Source organism: Bos indicus, chromosome 15 (genome assembly GCF_029378745.1).
Source record: "Bos indicus isolate NIAB-ARS_2022 breed Sahiwal x Tharparkar chromosome 15, NIAB-ARS_B.indTharparkar_mat_pri_1.0, whole genome shotgun sequence".
NCBI lineage: Eukaryota > Metazoa > Chordata > Mammalia > Artiodactyla > Bovidae > Bos > Bos indicus.
Window position 1 is genome coordinate 644,855 of NC_091774.1, and position 21,025 is coordinate 665,879.

Genomic DNA, 21,025 nt, shown 5'->3' on the forward strand with positions numbered 1-21,025 from the left:
TGTCTAGAGTGCTTCCTGATGTGGCTATTACAAAATGCATTCTTGCTCCTGTCTCTATATGAATATATCCGTGCACTTCTGCTTGATAAAATTTTGGATAGAATTGCTGATTTACAGATGAGGTATATAGTCTGCTTAAACTGGCAAATAGTTTCACAAACTGGTTATATTAATTACATTCCCATTAGCACTATTTAAGTAGTTTTGTTTCATGGTCTCACCAATATTAATATTACAAGGTGTTTATCAAATTTTTTTGTATGCTAGGTTTGTGTGTAGGTACAAATATTTTATAGTTCTAATTTTCATTTCTCTAATTTCCATTGAAATTGAAGATATGTCACATATTACTCAGTTTTTTGAATATATCTTTGTTGAGAACATTTCCATGATTTGCTTTTCTTTTTTTCATTCATTTCCATGAATTAATTGGGTAATATTCTAACATTCTATAATGAATTAGACTTAAATCACATTAATATTTCCAGCTCTGTCACTTAATACCTGTAATTTGTGGCAGTTGTTTAATGGTTCTTTGTTTCAGGTTCTCCCAAGTACAAATCTGAGACAGTAACATCACCTGTCTCAGTTGTTTCAATGGCCATTGACATAATATCTGTAAATATCTGGGGGAAAAGATCTGTAAAATATGTGCTGATTATTGTTTGGCATATAAGCAACACTATACATGGATTGTCTATTAATCTGCCTTCTAATGTTTTTGCAAACTATACTCTATGTTTGGTCTTTCACTAGTATCACTTGTTATTCTAACATCCACACTAAGCTTAATAAATTCTGAAGTCATCCAATGTTTTTTTCTTTGGCTTTAAAAATGCAGAATAAAAACCATTTTAGCTACCATTTCTTCCTCTCTCTTTATAATTTGTTTCTTTTCAGTAAGTTAGTTCTGTCTTTTGAACTACCCAAATTTATACTGTTGTTCCATATGATCTGTATTTATGTATATTTAGTCACAAGTTTGTTCTCATTGATGGATTTTATTTTCTTTGTGTTAAGTGTTAATCTCTCAGTCATGTCTGATTCTTTGTGACCCTATGGACTGTAGCTTGCCAGGCTCTTCTGTCCATGGAATTCTCCAGGAAAGAATACTGGAGTGGGTTGCCATTTTTTCTCCAGGGGATTTTCCCAACCCAAGGATTGAACCTGGGTCTCCTACATTATAAGCAGATTCTTTACCTTCTGAGTTACCAGGGAAGCTCTTGTTTTCCTTGTACTCCATCCTAATTGAAAAGTTTCTTCACAAGTTCTAGTTGTCCACTTTATTCTTTATAGTCCCATGGCTTTAGTGTTAACCTTTATTTCTTTCAAATATTAAATGTATAATTTGCATAATATAAATTCAATATCTGAAGTTAACAGTATCCTTCCTTTTTTTTTTTTTCTATTTTTCTGGAAATTTGCATGAACAAGGACTTTATCTATGGAAGTTCCTTCATGTGTGAGTGGTTGATAGTTCATTTCTGTATTTATGGTTTTCCAGTCCCACAAAGCTTATTTTAAAGTAGGAACACCTTAAATTCACTTTAAATGAATTTGACAGCTCATTAAAACACTGTAAATCTAAACCCAAAATGACAAAAAAAATTGATGTATTATTTTTTGGATTTTCAGTAAAAATTATTTTTAACTTGTCCATTCATCAAAACCTAAGTAAATTACTTTGATTTTGTTGTTACTGCTGTTATTGTTGACTCTATACCTCTGTTGAAGTTATAGGCCTACAACAATCTTAATTTCATGAGAGACATCTATTCTAGCTCCTTGCTTTTTGTGAACCTTATCACTGGCCTCTCATATTCCATTAAATAATTATACTTAAAGACCGAGTTACCTTTAGATGATCTATTGGTCTCAGCATGTATAAAACACAAGTCTACATGATTGGCAGAGGTGGTGCTGGACTGGACTATCTCTCATCACTTTGAGATTTGAATTGCAGTATCTTTGTCTCTAAACAGGAAAAATAATTTCAGTTCCACGGGGTTTCCATTGAAAATAAGTATTTTCTACTCTTAATATTCTGTGAAATAAAGTGAGATAAGGTAAAGGACTGTGTGGTTTGCAAATTGGTATTCAAATGTGAAGTATTACTATTATTATATTATATATAGTATAACATGGAATTATTCTATATTATTATAGCTGTGTTTTAAGCAATATGGGTTGACATAGTAGTTTTAGACACATGTATTATCAAGAAAGCTGAGCACTGAAGAATTTATGCTTTTGAACTGTGGTGTTGGAGAAGATGCTTGAGAGTCCCTTGGACTACAAGGGATCAAACTAATCAATCCTAAGAAAATCAGTCCTTAATATTCATTGGAAGGACTGATGTTGAAGCTGAAACTCCAATACTTTGGCCACCTAATGAGAAGAACTGTCTCACTGGAAAAGACCTTGATTCTGGGAAGACTGAAGACAGGAGGGGAAGGGGATGACAGAGGATAAGACGGTTGGATGCCATTACTGACTCCATGGACATGAGTTGTTTGTGCAAGCTCCTGGAGTTGGTGATTGACAGGGAAGCCCGTGCTGAGGTCCATGGAGTTGCAAAGAGTCGGACATGACTGAGCGAGTGAACTGAACTGATTATCAAGGCATTTTTTATCTCTTTATGTGTTTGTGTTAGTTGCTCAGTTGTGTCCAACTCCTTGTGATCCCATAGACTGTACCTCACCAGGGTCCTCTGTCTGTGAAATTCTCCAGGCAAAATACTGGAGTGGGTTTCCATTTTATTATCCAGGGCTCCTGTAGGAGAAAATAGAATTGGCTGTTTCAAGTCCAAGGGAACTATGTATATCTATGTATATTTCTTTACATAGACCTTTAGGTAGCACTGAATTTGACCAATTAATCTTGCCCCCCACCCCCTCAACAAAATTCTCAAGGTTAAAAAAAAAAAAAAAAGCCAGAGGTAGATCCTGGGACAAAAGTGTGATTTGCTGAGGACCATGTCTCTTGTGCTTCAGGCTAAAGAGAGTGCTGATGGAAGCAGGGTATGGAACTGAGCTGACGGGTAAGTATAAAGGAGTGAGACATACTGCTGACTGAATGATTTCGTGGAGGCTCAAAAAAGGTCACAGCAAGATAAACTGCAATGGCTCATTGATTATTTCAAAAAACACATTCTAGCCCTCCACTTTTCCTCAAAGGTGGAAAATAAATCTCACCTGTGAGGGTACCCTCTGAACACCAGGAAGATAGAAATCATCCTTATCACCAGAGTTAGAGAAGTCAAGTTAAGAAAACTGTAAACCAACTGCGACTTTTTCATTAGATCACAACCCCAAGCACAAGTCCCTTTATTTCGTAAAATCTTCACAAATAATTGTCTTTGTCTGGAACTGACACATAAACAACTTCGTTTTGTCACTTTGGGTGTTTCTTTCTATGAGACTTCTGTACATATGAGTTTTTTTTTTTTTTTTTTTTTTCTCCTCTTTATGTATCTGTGTAAACTTATTTATAGACCAGTCAAAAGAACTCAAACAAGGTAAGGAGGAATGTTTCCCCTCTTTGAAAGTTCAAGTGTTTGTTTTCAGTGGTAAGGAAGGCATGCTTATTTAGTAAGTTCAGTTCAGTTGAGTCACTCAGTCATGTTCAACTCTTTGCGACCCCATGAATCACAGCATGCCAGGCCTCCCTGTCCATTACCAACTCCCAGAGCTCACTCAAACTCATGTCCATCGAGTCGGTGATGCCATCCAGCCATCTCATCCTCTATCGTCCCCTTATCCTCCTGCTCCCAATCGCACCTAGTATCAGAGTCTTTCTCAATGAGTCAACACTTCTCATGAGGTGGCCAAAGTACTGGAGTTTCAGCTTTAGCATCAGTCCTTCCAATGAACACCCAGGACTGATCTCCTTTAGAATGGACTGGTTGGATCTCCTTGCAGTCCAAGGGACTCTCAAGAGTCTTCTCCAACACCACAGTTCAAAAGCATCAATTCTTTGGCACTCAGCTTTCTTCACAGTCCAACTCTCACATCCATACATGACCACTGGAAAAACCATAGCCTTGACTAGTCGGACCTTTGTTGGCAAAGTAATGTCTCTGCTTTTCAATATGCTATCTAGGTTGGTCATAACTTTCCTTCCAAGGAGTGTCTTTAATTTCATGGCTGCAACCACCATCTGCAGGTCAGATGTTCTGGTATTCCTATCTCTTTCAGAATTTTCCACAGTTTATTGTGATCCACACAGTCAAAGGCTTTGGCATAGTCAATAAAGCAGAAATAGATGTTTTTTTTTGTTTTGTTTTGTTTTGTTTTGTTTGTTTTTTTCTGGAACTCTCTTGCTTTTTGCATGATCCAACAGATGTTGGCAATTTGATCTCTGGTTCCTCTGCCTTTTCTAAAACCAGCTTGAACATCTGGAAGTTCACAGTTCATGTACTGCTGAAGCCAGGCTTGCAGAATTTTGAGCATTACTTTCTAGCGTGTGAGATGAATGCAATTGTGTGATAGCTTGAGCATTCTTTGGCACTGCCTTTCTTTGGGATTGGAATTAAAACTGACCTTTTCCAGTGCTGTGGCCACTGCTGGGTTTTCCAAATTTGCTGGCATATTGAGTGCAGCACTTTCGCAGCATCATCTTTCAGGATTTGGAATAGCTCAACTGAAATTCCATCACCTCCACTAGCTTTGTTCATAGTGATACTTCCTAAGGCCCACTTGACTTCACATTCCAGGATGATAGTCATCCTGGGGCTCTAGGTGAGTGATCACACCATCGTGATTATCTTGGTCGTGAAGATCTTTTTTGTACAGTTCTTCTGTGTATTCTTTCCGCCTCTTCTTAATATCTTCTGCTTCTGTTAGGTCCATACCATACAATTTTTTGAAAGTTATCAGCTACATTTTTTGACAAATCACCCCATTAAGAGATAGTCTAAAACAATGACCAATTCCTTCCCCCCCAAAAAAAAAACAGTATTCCAGCATTAATATTTTTTATTCTCCAAGATATAAATTAGCTTTTTGGCTGACATTGATTCCTCAATGTATAAGTTCTTAATTTTGGGTCTGGGCAAGCAAAGTCTTCTCAGAGAACTCAAAATTTCTGTCTATTGACATGGAATGTCAAATACACTTTAGTAAGATTTTCTCCATGTAAATTTCCCCCATCTCCTTAAGGAAAGGATATATATTTGGACACATTACTGAACTAAGCAATAGGAGGAAGTTATTGTCTATAGAAAATAAAAATTCTTAAAAGCAGTAACATTGGATTTATTTATTAATAAAAAGCAGTTTCCTGATGAACAATTCTTTGATAAAAGCTTCTTTCACATCCTTGCTCCTCAGACTGTAGATCACGGGATTCAACATGAGGATCACTGTGGTACAAAACACAGCCACCATTTTCCCCTGCTGCACAGAGTCTTCTGAAGGGGGTCTAAGGTACATGAAGAAAAGAGTTGTATAGCAGACAGTGACAGCTCTCAGATGGAGCCACAGGTGGAGAAGCTTTGCACCTGCCTTCTGTCAAATGAATCCTCAATGTGGCAAGAAAAATGTAGATGTAAGAAATGAGGATGATGAAGAAAGAACAAGTGAAGTTAAAACCAGCCACAACAAACATGGACAACTCTTTATTATAGGTGTTGGAACAAGCCAGCTTAATCAGTGGTGGGTCAGCACAGTAGAAGTGATTAATTTCATTGCGACCACAAAAGGCTAGGTTGTAGGTCCACATGGTTTCCATAAGGCCAGTGAGAGATCCATATACATAAGACACCATGATGAGGGACGTGCACACACTTTTAGACGTTCTGCTGCCATGAAGCAGGGGGTTGCAAATGTCCATGTACTGATCAAAGGCCATGACAGCCAGGATGTAGATCCCTACATGGACCAAGGCAATAAAAAAGCAGCACTGAACCATGCAAGCGGTATAAGAAATGGTTTTCCGCTCTGATAAGAAAATTCCCAACATCTCTGGAGTCACATTGGAAGAGAAACACAGATCCACGAAGGATAAGTGGCTCAGGAAAAAGTACATGGGGGTGTGGAGGCAGGCATTGACCCTGATGAGGACAATTATGCCAAGATTTCCTGCCACTGTGACCATATATAAGGTGAAAAACAGCACGAAGAAGATAATCTGCAATTCCTGGGTACCAGATAGTCCAAGGAGAATTAACTCAGTCATTAATGTGAAGTTCTTCTCATAATTTCCTCCATGAGATATTGACTTTTACATTTATATTAGATTACAATAAAGTGGAAAAATTGATATTACTATGTCACTAATGGCTTTTTCACCAATTTCTTTTCTTTCTCTTTCTTTTTTATTACTGTTTTTCAACTCTTGTTCATTCTCAGTAAGCACAATCTCAACATGGCAATGAAATCTTATGTTATTCAAAGCATCTCTTTCATTTTTGACATGCCTCCCCCCCTTTTTTTATTTCCTTATTTTTCATTTCCCTTCTAATTGTGCTTCTCGTACTTTTTTCTTTATCTACTCTCTCCTTTTCTTTCTCTGCCTTGACCTCTTTGTTTGAAAAATATGCTTTATGGGCATCAGTTCAGTTCAGTTGCTCAGTCGTGTCCAAATCTTTGCGACTCCATGAATCGCAGCACGCCAGGCCTCCCTGTCCATCACCAACTCCCAGAGTTCACTCAGACTCATGTCCATCGATTCAGTGATGCCATCCAGCCATCTCATCCTCTACCATCCCCTTCTCCTCCTGCCCCCAATCCCTCCCAGCATCAGAATCTTTTCCAATGAGTCAACTCTTCGCATGAGGTGGCCGAAGTACTGGAGTTTCAGCTTTAGCATAATTCCCTCCAAAGAAATCCCAGGGCTGATCTCCTTCAGAATGGACTGGTTGGATCTCCTTGCAGTCTAAGGGACCCTCAAGACTCTTCTCCAACACCAGAGTTGAAAAGCATCAATTCTTCAGTGCTCAGCTTTCTTCACAGTCAACTCTCACATCCATACATGACCACTGGATAAACCATAGTCTTGACTAGACAGAACTTTGTTGGCAAAGTAATGTCTCTGCTTTTCAATATGCTATCTAAGTTGGTCATAACTTTTCTTCCAAGGTGTAAGCGTATTTTAATTTCATGGCTGCAGTCACCATCTGCAGTAATTTTTCAGCCCCCCAAAATAAAATCTGACACTGTTTCCCCATCTATTTCCCATGAAGTGATGGGACCATGCCACGATCTTCTTTTTCTGAATTTTGAGCTTTAAACCAACTTTTTCACTCTCTTCTTTCATTTTCATCAAGAGGCTTTTTAGTTCCTCTTCACTTTCTGCCATAAGGGTGGTGACATCTGCATATCTGAGGTTATTGATATTTATCCCAGCAATCCTGATTCCAGCTTGTGCTTCTTCCAGCCCAGAGTTTCTCATGATGCACTCTGCATAGAAGTTAAATAAGCAGGGTGACAATATACAGCCTTGATGTACTCCTTTTCCTATTCGGAACCAGTCTGTTGTTCCATGTCCAGTTCTAACTGTTGCTTCCTGACCTGCATATAGGTTTCTCAAGAAGCAGGTCAGGTGGTCTGGTATTCCCATCTCTTGAAGAATTTTCCACAGTTTATTGTGATCCACATAGTCAAAGGCTTTGGCATAGTCAATAAAGCAGAAATAGATGTTTTTCTGGAACTCTCTTGCTTTTTTGATGATCCAGCAGATGTTGGCAATTTGATTTCTGGTTCCTCTGCCTTTTCTAAAACCAGCTTGAACATCTGGAAGTTCATGGTTCACGTATTGCTGAAGCCTGGCTTGGCAGAATTTTGAGCATTACTTTACTAGCATCTGAGATGAGTGCAATTGTGTAGTAGTTTGAGCATTCTTTGGTATTGCCTTTCTTTGAGATTGGAATGAAAACTGATCTTTTCCAGTCCTGTGGCATAGTCATCCTCAAATATTACAGTCAGGTTTGTTTATATCTAATTATATAAACATGTGAGAAAGAGATTAGAAAGAGAAAAGAGTATGATATCAAAGAACAATATTTTCCCAAATGACCTAATTCATTTTGGATAATTTTCACCTAATCAATTCCTTACTGGAGAATACAAAATAATTAAATTGGGCAAGTTTTATGCTTTGCAACTTTTTCAGACTCAATAGAATAAGGATTTTTTAGGTGAATAACTCAAATTTTCCTTCACTTTTTCAAACATAAATACATAATTATATTCTGGCAGTTGACAAGGTTTTAAATTCTCCATCCATTAATCTTCCATTAGGTTATTTTATAGAGAATTTCCCACTGTATGGAGTTGGCAGTGATAAAAATCTTCAGTTCCTGGTCTCACTTCTGGTTTCAGTGTGAAATCTGAGGGCCAAGATTCTTTGTTCAAAGAGGAATATGCAGAAATCAAACTCTCATCCCTGGATATCTTACATGAGTCACTGATTTAAGGTGGTCACCGTAATGCAGTATACATTTCCATTAAATAGATTGCAGTGTGCTTTAAAGGCCAGACTGATCCTGCAAAGGAAGACTGACTCTATGAAGTCTGAGCTGACAGGTCTCCAGACTCCTTGGGTTTTTTTCTTTATGCCTGGCTTTCTGGCTACACATTGATTGCAACACTACATGTGTTTCCAAAACAGTTTATTTTTGCTTGAGAAAGCTAGAGTTGACTTCTGTTTTGGCAAGAAATAAAAATAAATAAATAAATACTCAAACTAATAATAACTAAAATATGTGTTTGCTTTTCTATGTAGACTTCATCTATATTCACTAAATGTCTGCACTTTTATGTTCATTGACATTTATTTTTTTCCATATAGTTATTTATAAATCATAGGTCTAATTTTGGTATCATACATGATTGCACAAATAAGAAAGTTTTGATAGTTATAAATACTTGTAGAATAAAGAAATCTACCTATGGGGGAAGAGCTGTCTTAAGAAAGAATATCAATGGCTCTTCTGAGGAATGATTAAGGCACAATTTATGTCATTTGTAGGTTGATACCGTTTTCCTAAGAGATTGCACAAACAAATGAGGGTGAAATAATTACTTTTTAAGATAATTATTTTTCAATACATGAGTTCTCTGGAGAAATAACAGTTGGGCAAAATGCAGATTTACCATGCGACCCAACCTTCAGTCTCAATATTTTTTTCTTACATGGGGAAGTCTACACCATAGTATTGATGTCTACCATGGATGCTCATACTACATTATATTTGCCATAATAGCTTAATGCAATCTCTTCCACACCATTATTGTAACTTTGTGTCACAATGTGTTACCACCTTACTTAGTCTTATGGGTTGAATTGTGTTCCTTTAAATGGCAATACACTCCAGTATTCTTGCCTTGAGAATCCTATGGATAGAGGAGTCCATGTGGCCACAAAGAGTCAGACATGACTGAGTGATTAATACACACACACACATAATCCATATCAGACTTCCCTTGTGGCTGAGGTGGTAAAGAATCCGCCTGCAGTGTGGGAGACCTGGGTTCAACTCCTGGGTTGGCAAGATCCCCTGGAAAAGGTAAAGGCTACCCACTCCAGTATTCTAGCCTGTAGAATTCCATGGACTGTATAGTCCATTGAATGGACTGAGCGACTTTCATTTCACTTCATAATCCATATATCAAAATCTCTGCTTTCAGTACTTCAGAATATGAATTAATTTGGAGATAGTGCCTTTAAAGAGGAAATTAAAGTGTAATAAGTTTGTATGAGTTGGTTTAAACCAAAGATGACTGCTGTTTTTATTATTAAAAAAAAAAAAAAAGGAGATCAGTACACAAACTCACAGAGGATAGAGTACTTACAGACACAGGGAAATTACAGCCATCTACAAGGCAGAGAGAGGCTTCAGAATGAAACCAACTCTACTGACACTTTGATCTTGAATTCGTAGCCTCCAAACTGGGAGGAAATCCATCTCTCTGGTTTAAGCCAACCAGTGTGTGGTACTTGGTTATGGCAGTCCTATAAAATCAACATGCTCTGTGTTCTACAGACAAATAAAATGCGTTGATATTGGATTGAAGCTTTTTTTTTTCCTTTGAAGACTAGTATCATTTTTATATATTTTTACTATTCATAGTGAAGGTTAACACACACATACAAAATGTGCACAACACAAACATGTACAGCTTAATGAATTTTTAACACAGTAAACAAACTTATAAAAGACCCAAGTTCTAAAGCAAGGAGAAGATTAACACTACTTCAGATCCACGTCTCACCTCCTTTCTCAGTTACTGTCCCTCAAGTCAGCTGCATCTTCACTTTTATTGGGCTTCCCCGGTCATTCAGATGGTAAAGAATCTGCCTGCAATGTGGGAGACCCGGGTTCAATCCCTAAGTCAGAAGATCCCCTGGAGAAGGAACTGGCAACCCACTCCAGCATTCTTGCCTGGAGGATTCACGGACAGAAGAGTCTGGCTGGCTACAGTCCAGAAAGTCGGACATGATTGAAGAGACTTAGCATGCACACATACAAATAACCAATTCATATGTGTTTTTTTTTTAAAGTGTATCCCTAGATGAAAGCAAAAAACTACACATCTTGGTGGGGAATAAAAAAGGTCTGGGAAGGAAACTCATTTGCCAGACTAACAATGGTGGCCACTCCTGTAGTCACTGTCTACCTTGGGTAAAATAAATCATTGTTCTTCACAGAGTTCTTGTCTCTCAGAAACATAACAAATAATGGCAAAGTCTTACACCCTTCTTGTCACTACTCAGGTTTGACAGTATTTATGGTTCCTATCTATAACAAATTAATCCTACATATGTTAGCAAAGCATTTCCATCCCACCTCATGTGATCCTGTGTACTATTTCTCAATTTTCTATCCATGATTGGTGCCCCAGGCATGATCAAGTTATTCTCCTTCCATCAATTGCCTCTTATTGCCTCTTTCTCTAGAAAATGCCTTTTTCACCCATCTTCTACCTTTTTAAATTATACTCAGTTTCCAAAGCCTATCCCTATCCCGAAAATCTTAGTCAGAATTAATATTTTATTTCTCTTCACAAAACATTTTTATAAAAAAAAAATTCATCAACTGTTTCCCTTATCCTAGGAAGTTGTATGGTAACTAAATGTGAATTTTATTCATAAATAAACATGGCAGTGGGTGTCTATTTAATCATTTTTAAAACCTATGTTTTCTACCTTTGACAAACTTTAATTACTTGTGTTGAGCTAAGTTAACACATGACCATTAATATATTTTTATCAGATATATTATCATATAATTTCTTTAAAAAAATCTCTATCAGTTTAGGTGTGAAATAAAAGCAAACTTTCCCTCAACATAGTCTTGCCTAGCTAAAGCAAACTTCCATTAAGGTTGTTAAATAGAGAAAGTCTTTTAGGAAAAGTCCATTTTATTATAATAGAGTTCTCAACCCAAAATCATCAAAATAAACAATAATTTAAAATATACTAAAAAAAATTAAAAAAAATAAAATATAAAATATACTGTAAGGAAAGATATCTTAAAAATTAGGGCAGAAATAAATGCAAAAGAAACAAAGGAGACCATACCAAAAATCAACAAAGCCAAAAGCTGGTTCTTTGACAGGATAAATAAAATTGACAAACCATTAGCCAGACTCATCAAGAAACAAAGGGAGAAAAATCAAATCAATAAAATTAGAAATGAAAATGGAGAGATCACGACAGACAACACAGAAATACAAAGGATCATAAGAGACTACTATCAGCAATTATATGCCAATAAAATGGACAATGTGGAAGAAATGGACAAATTTTTAGAAAAGTACTTTTCAAAACTGAACCAGGAAGAAATAGAAAATCTTAACAGACCCATCACAAGCACAGAAATTGAAACTGTAATCAGAAATCTTCCAGCAAATAAAAGCCCAGGTCCAGATGGCTTCACAGCTGAATTCTACCAAAAATTTAGAGAAGAGCTGACATCTATCATACTCAAACTCTTCCAGAAAATTGCAGAGGAAGGTAAACTTCAAAACTCATTCCACAAGGCCACCATCACCTTAATACCAAAACCTGACAAACATGCCACAAAAAAAAAAAAAGAAAACTACAGGCCAATATCACTGATGAACATAGATGCAAAAATCCTTAACAAAATTCTAGCAATCAGAATCCAACAACACATTAAAAAGATCATACACCATGACCAAGTGGGTTTTATCCCAGGGATGCAAGGATTCTTCAATATCCACAAATCAATCAATGTAATACACCACATTAACAAATTGAAAAATAAAAGCCATATGATTATCTCAATAGATGCAGAGAAAGCCTTTGATAAAATTCAACACCCATTTATGATAAAAACTCTCCAGAAAGCAGGAATAGAAGGAACATACCACAACATAATAAAAGCTATATATGACAAACCCACAGCAAACATTATCCTCAATGGTGAAAAATTGAAAGCATTTCCTCTAAAGTCAGGAACAAGGTAAGGGTGCCCACTCTAACCACTACTATTCAATATAGTTTTGGAAGTTTTGGCCACAGCAATCAGAACAGAAAAAGAAATAAAAGGAATCCAAATTGGAAAAGAAGAAGTAAAACTCACTGTTTGCAGATGACATGATCCTCTACATAGAAAACCCTAAATATTCCACCAGAAAATTACTATAACTAATCAACGAATATAGTAAAGTTGCAGGATATAAAATCAACACACAGAAATCCCTTGCATTCCTATACACTAATAATGAGAAAATAGAAAGAGAAATTAAGCAAACAATTCCATTCACCATTGCAATGAAAAGAATAAAATACTTAGGAATATATCTACCTAAAGAAACTAAAGACCTATATATAGAAAACTATAAAACACTGGTTAAAGAAATCAAAGAAGACACTAATAGATGGAGAAATATATCATGTTCATGGATTGGAAGAATCAGTATAGTGAAAATGAGTATACTACCCAAAGCAATCTATAGATTCAATGCAATCCCTATCAAGCTACCAACAATATTCTTCACAGAGCTAGAACAAATAATTTCACAATTTGTATGGAAATACAAAAAAAACTCCAATAGCCAAAGCAATCTTGAGAAAGAAGACTGGAACTGGAGGAATCAACCTGCCTGACTTCAGGCTCTACTACAAAGCCACAGCCATCAAGACAGTATGGTACTGGCACAAAGACAGAAATATAGATCAATGGAACAAAATAGAAAGCCCAGAGATAAACCCAAGAATGTAGAGGCAAGAATATACAGTGGAGAAAAGACAATCTCTTTAAAAAGTGGTGCTGGGAAATCTGGTCAACCACTTGTAAAAGAATGAAACTAGAACACTTTCTAACACCATACACAAAAATAAACTCAAAATGGATTAAAGATCTAAACATAAGACCAGAAAATATAAAACTCTTAGAGGAGAACATAGGCAAAACACTCTCCGACATACATCACAGCAGGATCCTCTATGACCCACCTCCCAGAATATTGGAAATAAAAGCAAAAATAAACAAATGGGATCTAATTAAAATCAAAAGCTTCTGCACAACAAAAGAAACTATAAGCAAGGTAAAAAGACAGCCTTCAGAATGGGAGAAAATAATAGCAAATGAAGCAACTGACAAACAACTAATCTCAAAAATATACAAGCAACTCCTGCAGCTCAATTCCAGAAAAATAAACAACCCAATCAAAAAATGGGCCAAAGAACTAAATAGACATTTCTCCAAAGAAGACATACAGGTGGCTAACAAATACATGAAAAGATGCTCGACATCAATCATTATCAGAGAAATGCAAATCAAAACCACAATGTGGTACCATTTCACGCCAGTCAGAATGGCTGCAATCCAAAAGTCTACAAGCAATAAATGCTGGAGAGGGTGTGGAGAAAAGGGAACCCTCTCACACTATTGGTGGGAATGCAAACTAGTACAGCCACTATGGAGAACAGTGTGGAGATTCCTTAGAAAACTGGAAATAGAACTGCCATACGACCCAGCAATCCCACTGCTGGGCATACACACCAAGGAAACAAGAATTGAAAAAGACACGTGTACCCCAATGTTCATCGCAGCACTGTTTATAATAGCCAGAACATGTAAGCAACCTAGATGTCCATCAGCAGATGAATGGATAAGAAAGCTGTGGTACATATACACAATGGAGTATTACTCAGCCATTAAAAAGAATACATTTGAATCAGTTCCAATGAGGTGGATGAAACTGGAGCCTATTATACAGAGTGAAGTAAGTCAGAAAGAAAAACACCAATACAATATACTAACGCATATATATGGAATTTAGAAAGATGGTAATGACAACTCTGTATGTGAGACAGCAAAAAAGACACAGATGTATAGAACAGTCTTTTGGACTCTGTGGGAGAGGGAGGGGCATATGATTTGGGGGAATGGCATTAAAACATGTATAATATCATATAAGAAACAAATCACCAGTCCAGGTTGGATGAGGGATACAGGAAGCTTGGGCCTGGTGCACTGGGATGACCCAGAGGGATGGTATGGGGAGGGAGGTGGGAGGGGGGTGCAGGATGGGGAACATGTGCACACCTGTGGCATGTTGATGTATGGCAAAACCAATACAATATTGTAAAGTAAAAAAAATAATTAATTAAAAATAATAAAAAATAAACAATCATATTAATAGCAAAAAAATAAAAAATAAATTAAATATACTGTAATTTCCAAATCAATGACTAATTTTACATGCATTCTGATTTTCTAAGTTCAATAATGAGTGTCATATTATTTCTTTAAAACTCAGAAAATTTTTTTCAACAATTAATTTTCAATTGAACATCTACTTGTAGAATGTGAGATGAGTTTTATTTTATTTATTTATTTTTTGATGGTGATTTTTAAAGTAAGGAATCAAGGATTCAGAACCAAGGATTTTAAGTAAGTCCCTGAAATAAATATTACTTGGCTCTAGATTGAATATTCTTAAAACACATAATATTTATTCTATTATTCAAATAAAACAAAAAATCATGTTTACAATATCCCATAGTAAAAGATAATCAAATATGACCCGTTCAAATTTTTCAGGTAGTGATTCTTCATCCTTATGGATAAAGAGTAATATGTAGTAATTCAAATGTGGTATTCCTTATATCCTTACTTTCTATATGTTTGGCAGCTCAAATGAAGAATCACAAACATGTAGGAGAGACACTACTTCAATTTTGCTTTGCATTCTTCCAAGGAAGTACCGTATTCATAAGAGGATTACAAAGCAGGGATATTTTTCTGGCTTGCAAAGATTAAAAAGATGAAAAATTCATTGGTAAAAATGTAAAGTTTTGAGATTACCATATACTCTTAATCATATTTTGGAGTTCCAATATGATCTATGATAAATAACAATTTCATTTGATCTTAGTAGTTACAAAGTGGCAAGACACCATAATGTTGCTCCATATCACCAGCTCTGCAGAAAACAACTGTGATGTAGTATACAAATCTATGCAAAACCTCATGTATAGGCAATGGTAGCCACAAGTGTACATTTTGGACTTAACGACATGAAGAGTACATGAAACTACATGAAAAGTAGGTAACCATATGGATGTAATGATCATAGAGAGCAGCAGGAATGAAATCTTGAGTTATCAGGAATGTAATCATATTATACTCTTCAAATAAGTTGGACAAGAAAATGACTTTTTTAAACAAAATATTAACCAGAATGTGTGAGATTGGCAGATTGGCAAAGTGGCAGTACGAGGGTGTGAATCTTAAAGTTAGGTCTAAGTTTTCAACAAGAAAGAGAATACAGGGAAATAGTAATAAGATGAAGAAGACAAGTTGCAAAGCTGAACAACTGGTCAGTTTCAGGAGGCTAAAATCCTTCTTCTTGTCTGATTTATTCTGAACATTTCCAGTTGAATTCTCCTGTTTAAGGAAACAAAAACAGATTTATTACACATGAATAAATTATATACATTTATGATACCATCAGTATGTTGACATGGTGTTTAATTCTCTTCACATTATAAGACTTGCAATTTCCACTTTGTAAAAGTTGTCTATACGTCTATCTATCCATCTATCTATCTTCTATCTACCACATACCTATGTTTTAGGGAATACTGACTATGTACCAGGCTAAGTAGTAGAGAAATAACTGCTTTCAAATGTTATATCTGGCCTTAAGATGTTTATTTAAAAGGATTTCTTGGTGGCTTAAATGGTAAGGAGTCTGCCTGCAATGTGGGAGACCCAGGTTTGATCCCTGGGTTAGGAAGATCCCCTGGAGAAGGAAATGGCCACCCACTCCAGTACTCTTGCCTGAAAAATTCCATGGACAGAGGAACCTGGCAGACTACAGTCCATGGGGTTGCAAAGAGTCAGACACAACTGAGCGATTTCACTTTTCAATTTTTTTTAAGGTGTTTATAGTATCATGGGAAACATTGGTTTAAATTAAATAACCAAATCTATAAGGGTATTATATCTAAACAGTACTAAATGTAATAATGGAAAAATAACACTATGAGGAGTAAGAGTCTCAAACAACTGAGTAATTTTCTATTTAATAATAAAATGAGTTAATTTTATTGAGTGAAAAATATGTAACAGGTACTGTGCTAAATATTTTAGGTAATAATCCATTTCCTCTACAGAGCTTCCCTATGAGAAAGCACCATATATTAATCTCACAGATGAGAAAACTGGGGCAGGGAGAGGTTGAGTAATCTGCTCAGTGAATCTGATTCCAGAATTCATGCTTTTAACTCTTACTTTAGTTGACAAATGATGGAGGCAGGATCTGATTATAAATCTTACTTTATTAAACATGTTGAATTTATTATAGATAATAACATAGGACGTCTTCTCATGGTGGATTATATAATTCAGTGTCCAGGAACAGTTAAATACCTGGTCAATAGCATTATTGGAAGACAGAAAATTATAGCTTTATTCATTGTGTGGTTTTTGTCATCAACAAACTATAGTGACAAAAAGGAAGGTATAGTAAAAAAAAAAAAAAACAATAAACTTGGAAGTCAAATATATTTGAAATAGTCTTCAAAGATACCCACTCCAATATTCATACAAACATGGGGTTCCCTCATAGTTCAGTTGGTAAAGAATCTGCCTGCAATGCAAGATATCCTGGTTCAATTCCTGGGTCAGGAAGATTCGCTGGAGAAGGGCTAGGCTACCCACTCCAGTATTCTTGGGCTTCCCTTGTGGCTCAGCTGGTAAAGAATCCACCTGCAATGTGGGAGACCTGGGTTTTATCCCTGCATTGGGAAGATCCCCTGGAGAAAGGAAAGGCTACCCACTCCAGTATTCTGGCCTGGAGAATTCCATGGATACAGTCCATGGGGTCACAAAGTCTGACACAACTGAGCCACTTTCACTTTTCACTTTCTAAGTTATGTGATTTTATGTTAGTAATCTGTAGTCTCTGTATGCTCATCTCTAAAATGGGAACTATAATACTGAAATAATAGTATTGGTGATAACATTAAGTGAAACAACAGGTATTAAGTTGGCCAGAAACATTCGTTCAGGTTTTCTGCTAGATTTGACAGAAGAAGTCAAATGAACATTTCGGGCAACCCAATATTAAAACAGTGCCTGATCTTTGAAAATTATTATTTCTTTTTCTCTCCTCCATATGTATATGTGTGAGTGTGAAAGTCTAAACATTCTTCAAATATCCACTACTCCAAAGAAAACATGTATGAATAAAAATATTAGACTTATAGCATTATTGTTTCCTGAAATACTCAACTATTTGTATAAATACACTAGGACTGATTTTCACTTAAAAAAAAAAAAAAACACAAACAAAACTAGAGTTAGAGCTGATGATCTTTCAGATAGGTGGAAGGGAAAATGAAGCTATGTTACAACAGTTATTGCTCCTTAGGAAAGTGCATCAGATATGCAAATAATACCACTATAATGGCAGAAAGTGAAGAGGAACTAAACAGCCTCTTGATGAGGGTGAAAGAGGAGAATGAAAAAGCTGGTTTGAAACTCAACATTCAAAGAACTAAGATCATGGTATCCAGTCCCATCACTTTGTGGCAAATAGAAATTGAAAAGAAGTGACAGACTTCATATTTTTGGGATCCAAAACCACTGTGGATGGTGACTGCATCCTTGAAATTAAATGACATTTGCTCCTTGGAAGGAAAGCTGTGACCAATCTAGATAGCATATTAAAAAGCAAAGACATCACTTTGCTGATGAAGGTCCGTCTAGTCAAAGCTATGGCTTTTCCAGTTGTCATGTATGGGTGGGAGAGCTGGATCATAGAGAAGGCTGCACGTCGAAGAATTAATGCTTTTGAACTGTGACACTGGAGGAGATTCTTGAGAGTTCCTTGGACTGCAAGGAGATCCAACCAGTCAATCCTAAAGGAAATCAGTCCTGAATATTCATTGGAAGGACTGATGCTGAAGCTGAAGCTCCAAAAATTTGGCCACCTGATGCAAAGAGCAGACTCATAGGAAAAGACCCTGGGGAAGATTGAAGGCAGAAGGAGAAGAGAGTGGCAGAGGATGAGATGATTAGATAGCACAACCAACTCAATGGACATGAGACAGTGGAGAAGAGGGAAGCCTGGTATGCTGTAGTCCATGGGGTCACAAAGAGTTGGATACAACTTAGTGACTGAACAGCAAACAACAACAGGGAAAGTTCATTAAATATTCTCTATTTTCTCATGGAAGCATCAATCATCACATTGCTCAATTTGTTCAGTAACTAGGATCTGTCAGATTTAACTTTAAAAGGAAAAGGACAGTGATTTAAGGGACAATTCAAACATTTTTCAAGAGAGACTTTATCATTAATAAAGTGATTGCCTTATTTTTAGGTAAAAATCCAAGGTCCTCTGTTCATGGGGTTCTCCAGGCAAAAATACTGGAGTGGGTTGCCATCTCCAGGGGATATTCCAAACCCAAGGATTGAACCCGGGTCTCCTGCATTACAGGCAGATTCTTTACCATCTGAGTTACCAGGGAAACCCAGGATGGACATGAGTCTGAGTGAACTCCGGGAGTTGGTGATGGACAGGGATGCCTGGCGGGCTGCAATTCATGGGGTCGCAAAGAGTCGGACACGACTGAGTGACTGGACTGAAATGAACTGAACTGAAGTACTTCACTACTTCAAAAAGCATTTCATGAGCACATACTTATTCTATGGCCAACATGGTGTTCAATAGAAACTAAAAAAAAAAAAAAAAAGGTTATTTGAGGCCAGTTAGTCAATTCATGAAAGCAGTGGGTGAAATCCTCTTATATCTCAAATGTATGTGCAATAGCACATAACTATGATCACCATATTGCTAATGTCAGTTATAAACATCAGTGACAGCGTGGGTCACCTGAATTTCTGAACAGTACTGTTGGCTTAAAAATAATGCTTCCTCAGAGTCACTTGGTCCTTCCAGAAACTTTCTTATATTTGTAAAAAGGGAGGCACTTTGTTCACTTTCAAAATGGGCATTTTTTAATGCTGCAATCAGTACTGAACCTTTATTTAGTGTCAAGTCCATCTAGATTGTAAAGATAGACACATGGACCCTGGGATCACAACATTTGAAAAATAATTAAAGGGCTAGTTTTACATAACTGAATATGTTTGTATTCTTAAAAACAACAGATCTCTAGATATTTAAGTAGAATTCAACAAACTATAAATTGAATGTTACAAGTTAAAAGAATAGCTATTTGTATGTATGTTTTAACAAAATTTATAAGCAATCTGACTTTCAAAATAAAGTTATTTCGATAACAATATCTAATAATGGAAAGATAGAAATAATTGTATGGGATAGCATAGAATTAATGACTATAAAAATATTGAGCAAAAATAAGTTCTAAGGTGAAAAGGATGCTTTGAAATAAAATGAGAAAAAAAAGGTGTCAGTTGGGATAATAATATCTGTGTCATCCTTTTCCTTTGAAAGTAACATCCAACACTGATTTTGTTCAGACACTGCCTGGTCTGACATAATATTGAATGGGACTTACTGGTATATTTTGGCAGGTGCATAAAAGATGAACAAGTTTTTGTTTTGTGCAATTATAAGACTCATTTCAATTTACTCAGAATAAATGGATTCCCTCCTCTATAGCATCAGCCCTTTCCTTTTCTTTATTATAGCACTTAACACATTTTTTTGACTTGTATATTTACAGTTTCATGAAACTGTGCAACACTAGTGCTCCTTGCAGGTTCCTCGGTATATGAAGCAGTTCTTGGCTCATTGTAGATACCTGCTAAACATTCATCAACTTGGATATATAAGAATTAATTGTGACAAAGGACAATTGTGGGTAAAATTTGAACTATGGTATTGACAAAAAATATCTGCCACATTCTGAAAAAATAGATTACTAGAGAGGAGAGAAAGCATGAAAACCCTAAGAGGTCAGAATGACGTTGATAAACTCTAGAGATGATATAATTCCTCCGGAGGCAAACCCTAAATGTTTGTTTGAACCATTCTTTGTTTTAGGAATTAATATATAAAAATAAATTGTTTGGAAATTTTTGTTTTCTGTTATGGCCTAAGGAGAAAATGTCTTATTGAAAATGACTGTCACAGGTGGAGAAAAATAAATGGATGTCATTCATGGACATGAGGGTGCCATCACACATTGTCTCCCCAAGGTGACAGCAAATCTTATCAGCAGTTGTGATCATATTCTTCTAAACCATGAGATCAAAGCCCCTGCATGGTAAATGCTACAAAATTATAAAATACTATAACTTAGCTTACCATAGTGAACATGTGTTATTAACAATTTTGTATATATATGTACATATATGGCCATATCTTATATTGATTTGTGGATATAGAGAAATATCCGAGAAATATAAAAAAATGTTAGTAATGGTAAATTTGAGAAGTGAGATTGGAAGATCAGAGTGGGACAAAGAAAAGGAAATATTTTACTTTATATTCTTTTAGAGATTAAATGTTTTACTATGAGAATGTATAACTTTTTAATGTAAAATTAATGTATATATACAGATATAAACATAAAAATAAAATACCTACATATATAATGCCCAACCTTT

At 36.1% G+C, this 21,025-nt stretch overlaps 1 protein-coding gene across 1 annotated transcript; it reads right to left on the minus strand.

The window, feature by feature from the left end:
- Positions 1-5,255: 5,255 nt before the first annotated feature.
- Positions 5,256-20,735, minus strand: LOC139176127 (olfactory receptor 5M8-like). Its single transcript, XM_070767586.1, is given in 3 exon segments — positions 5,256-5,475; positions 5,477-6,219; positions 20,724-20,735. Coding segments are annotated over 3 exon segments (975 nt in total).
- Positions 20,736-21,025: the final 290 nt, after the last annotated feature.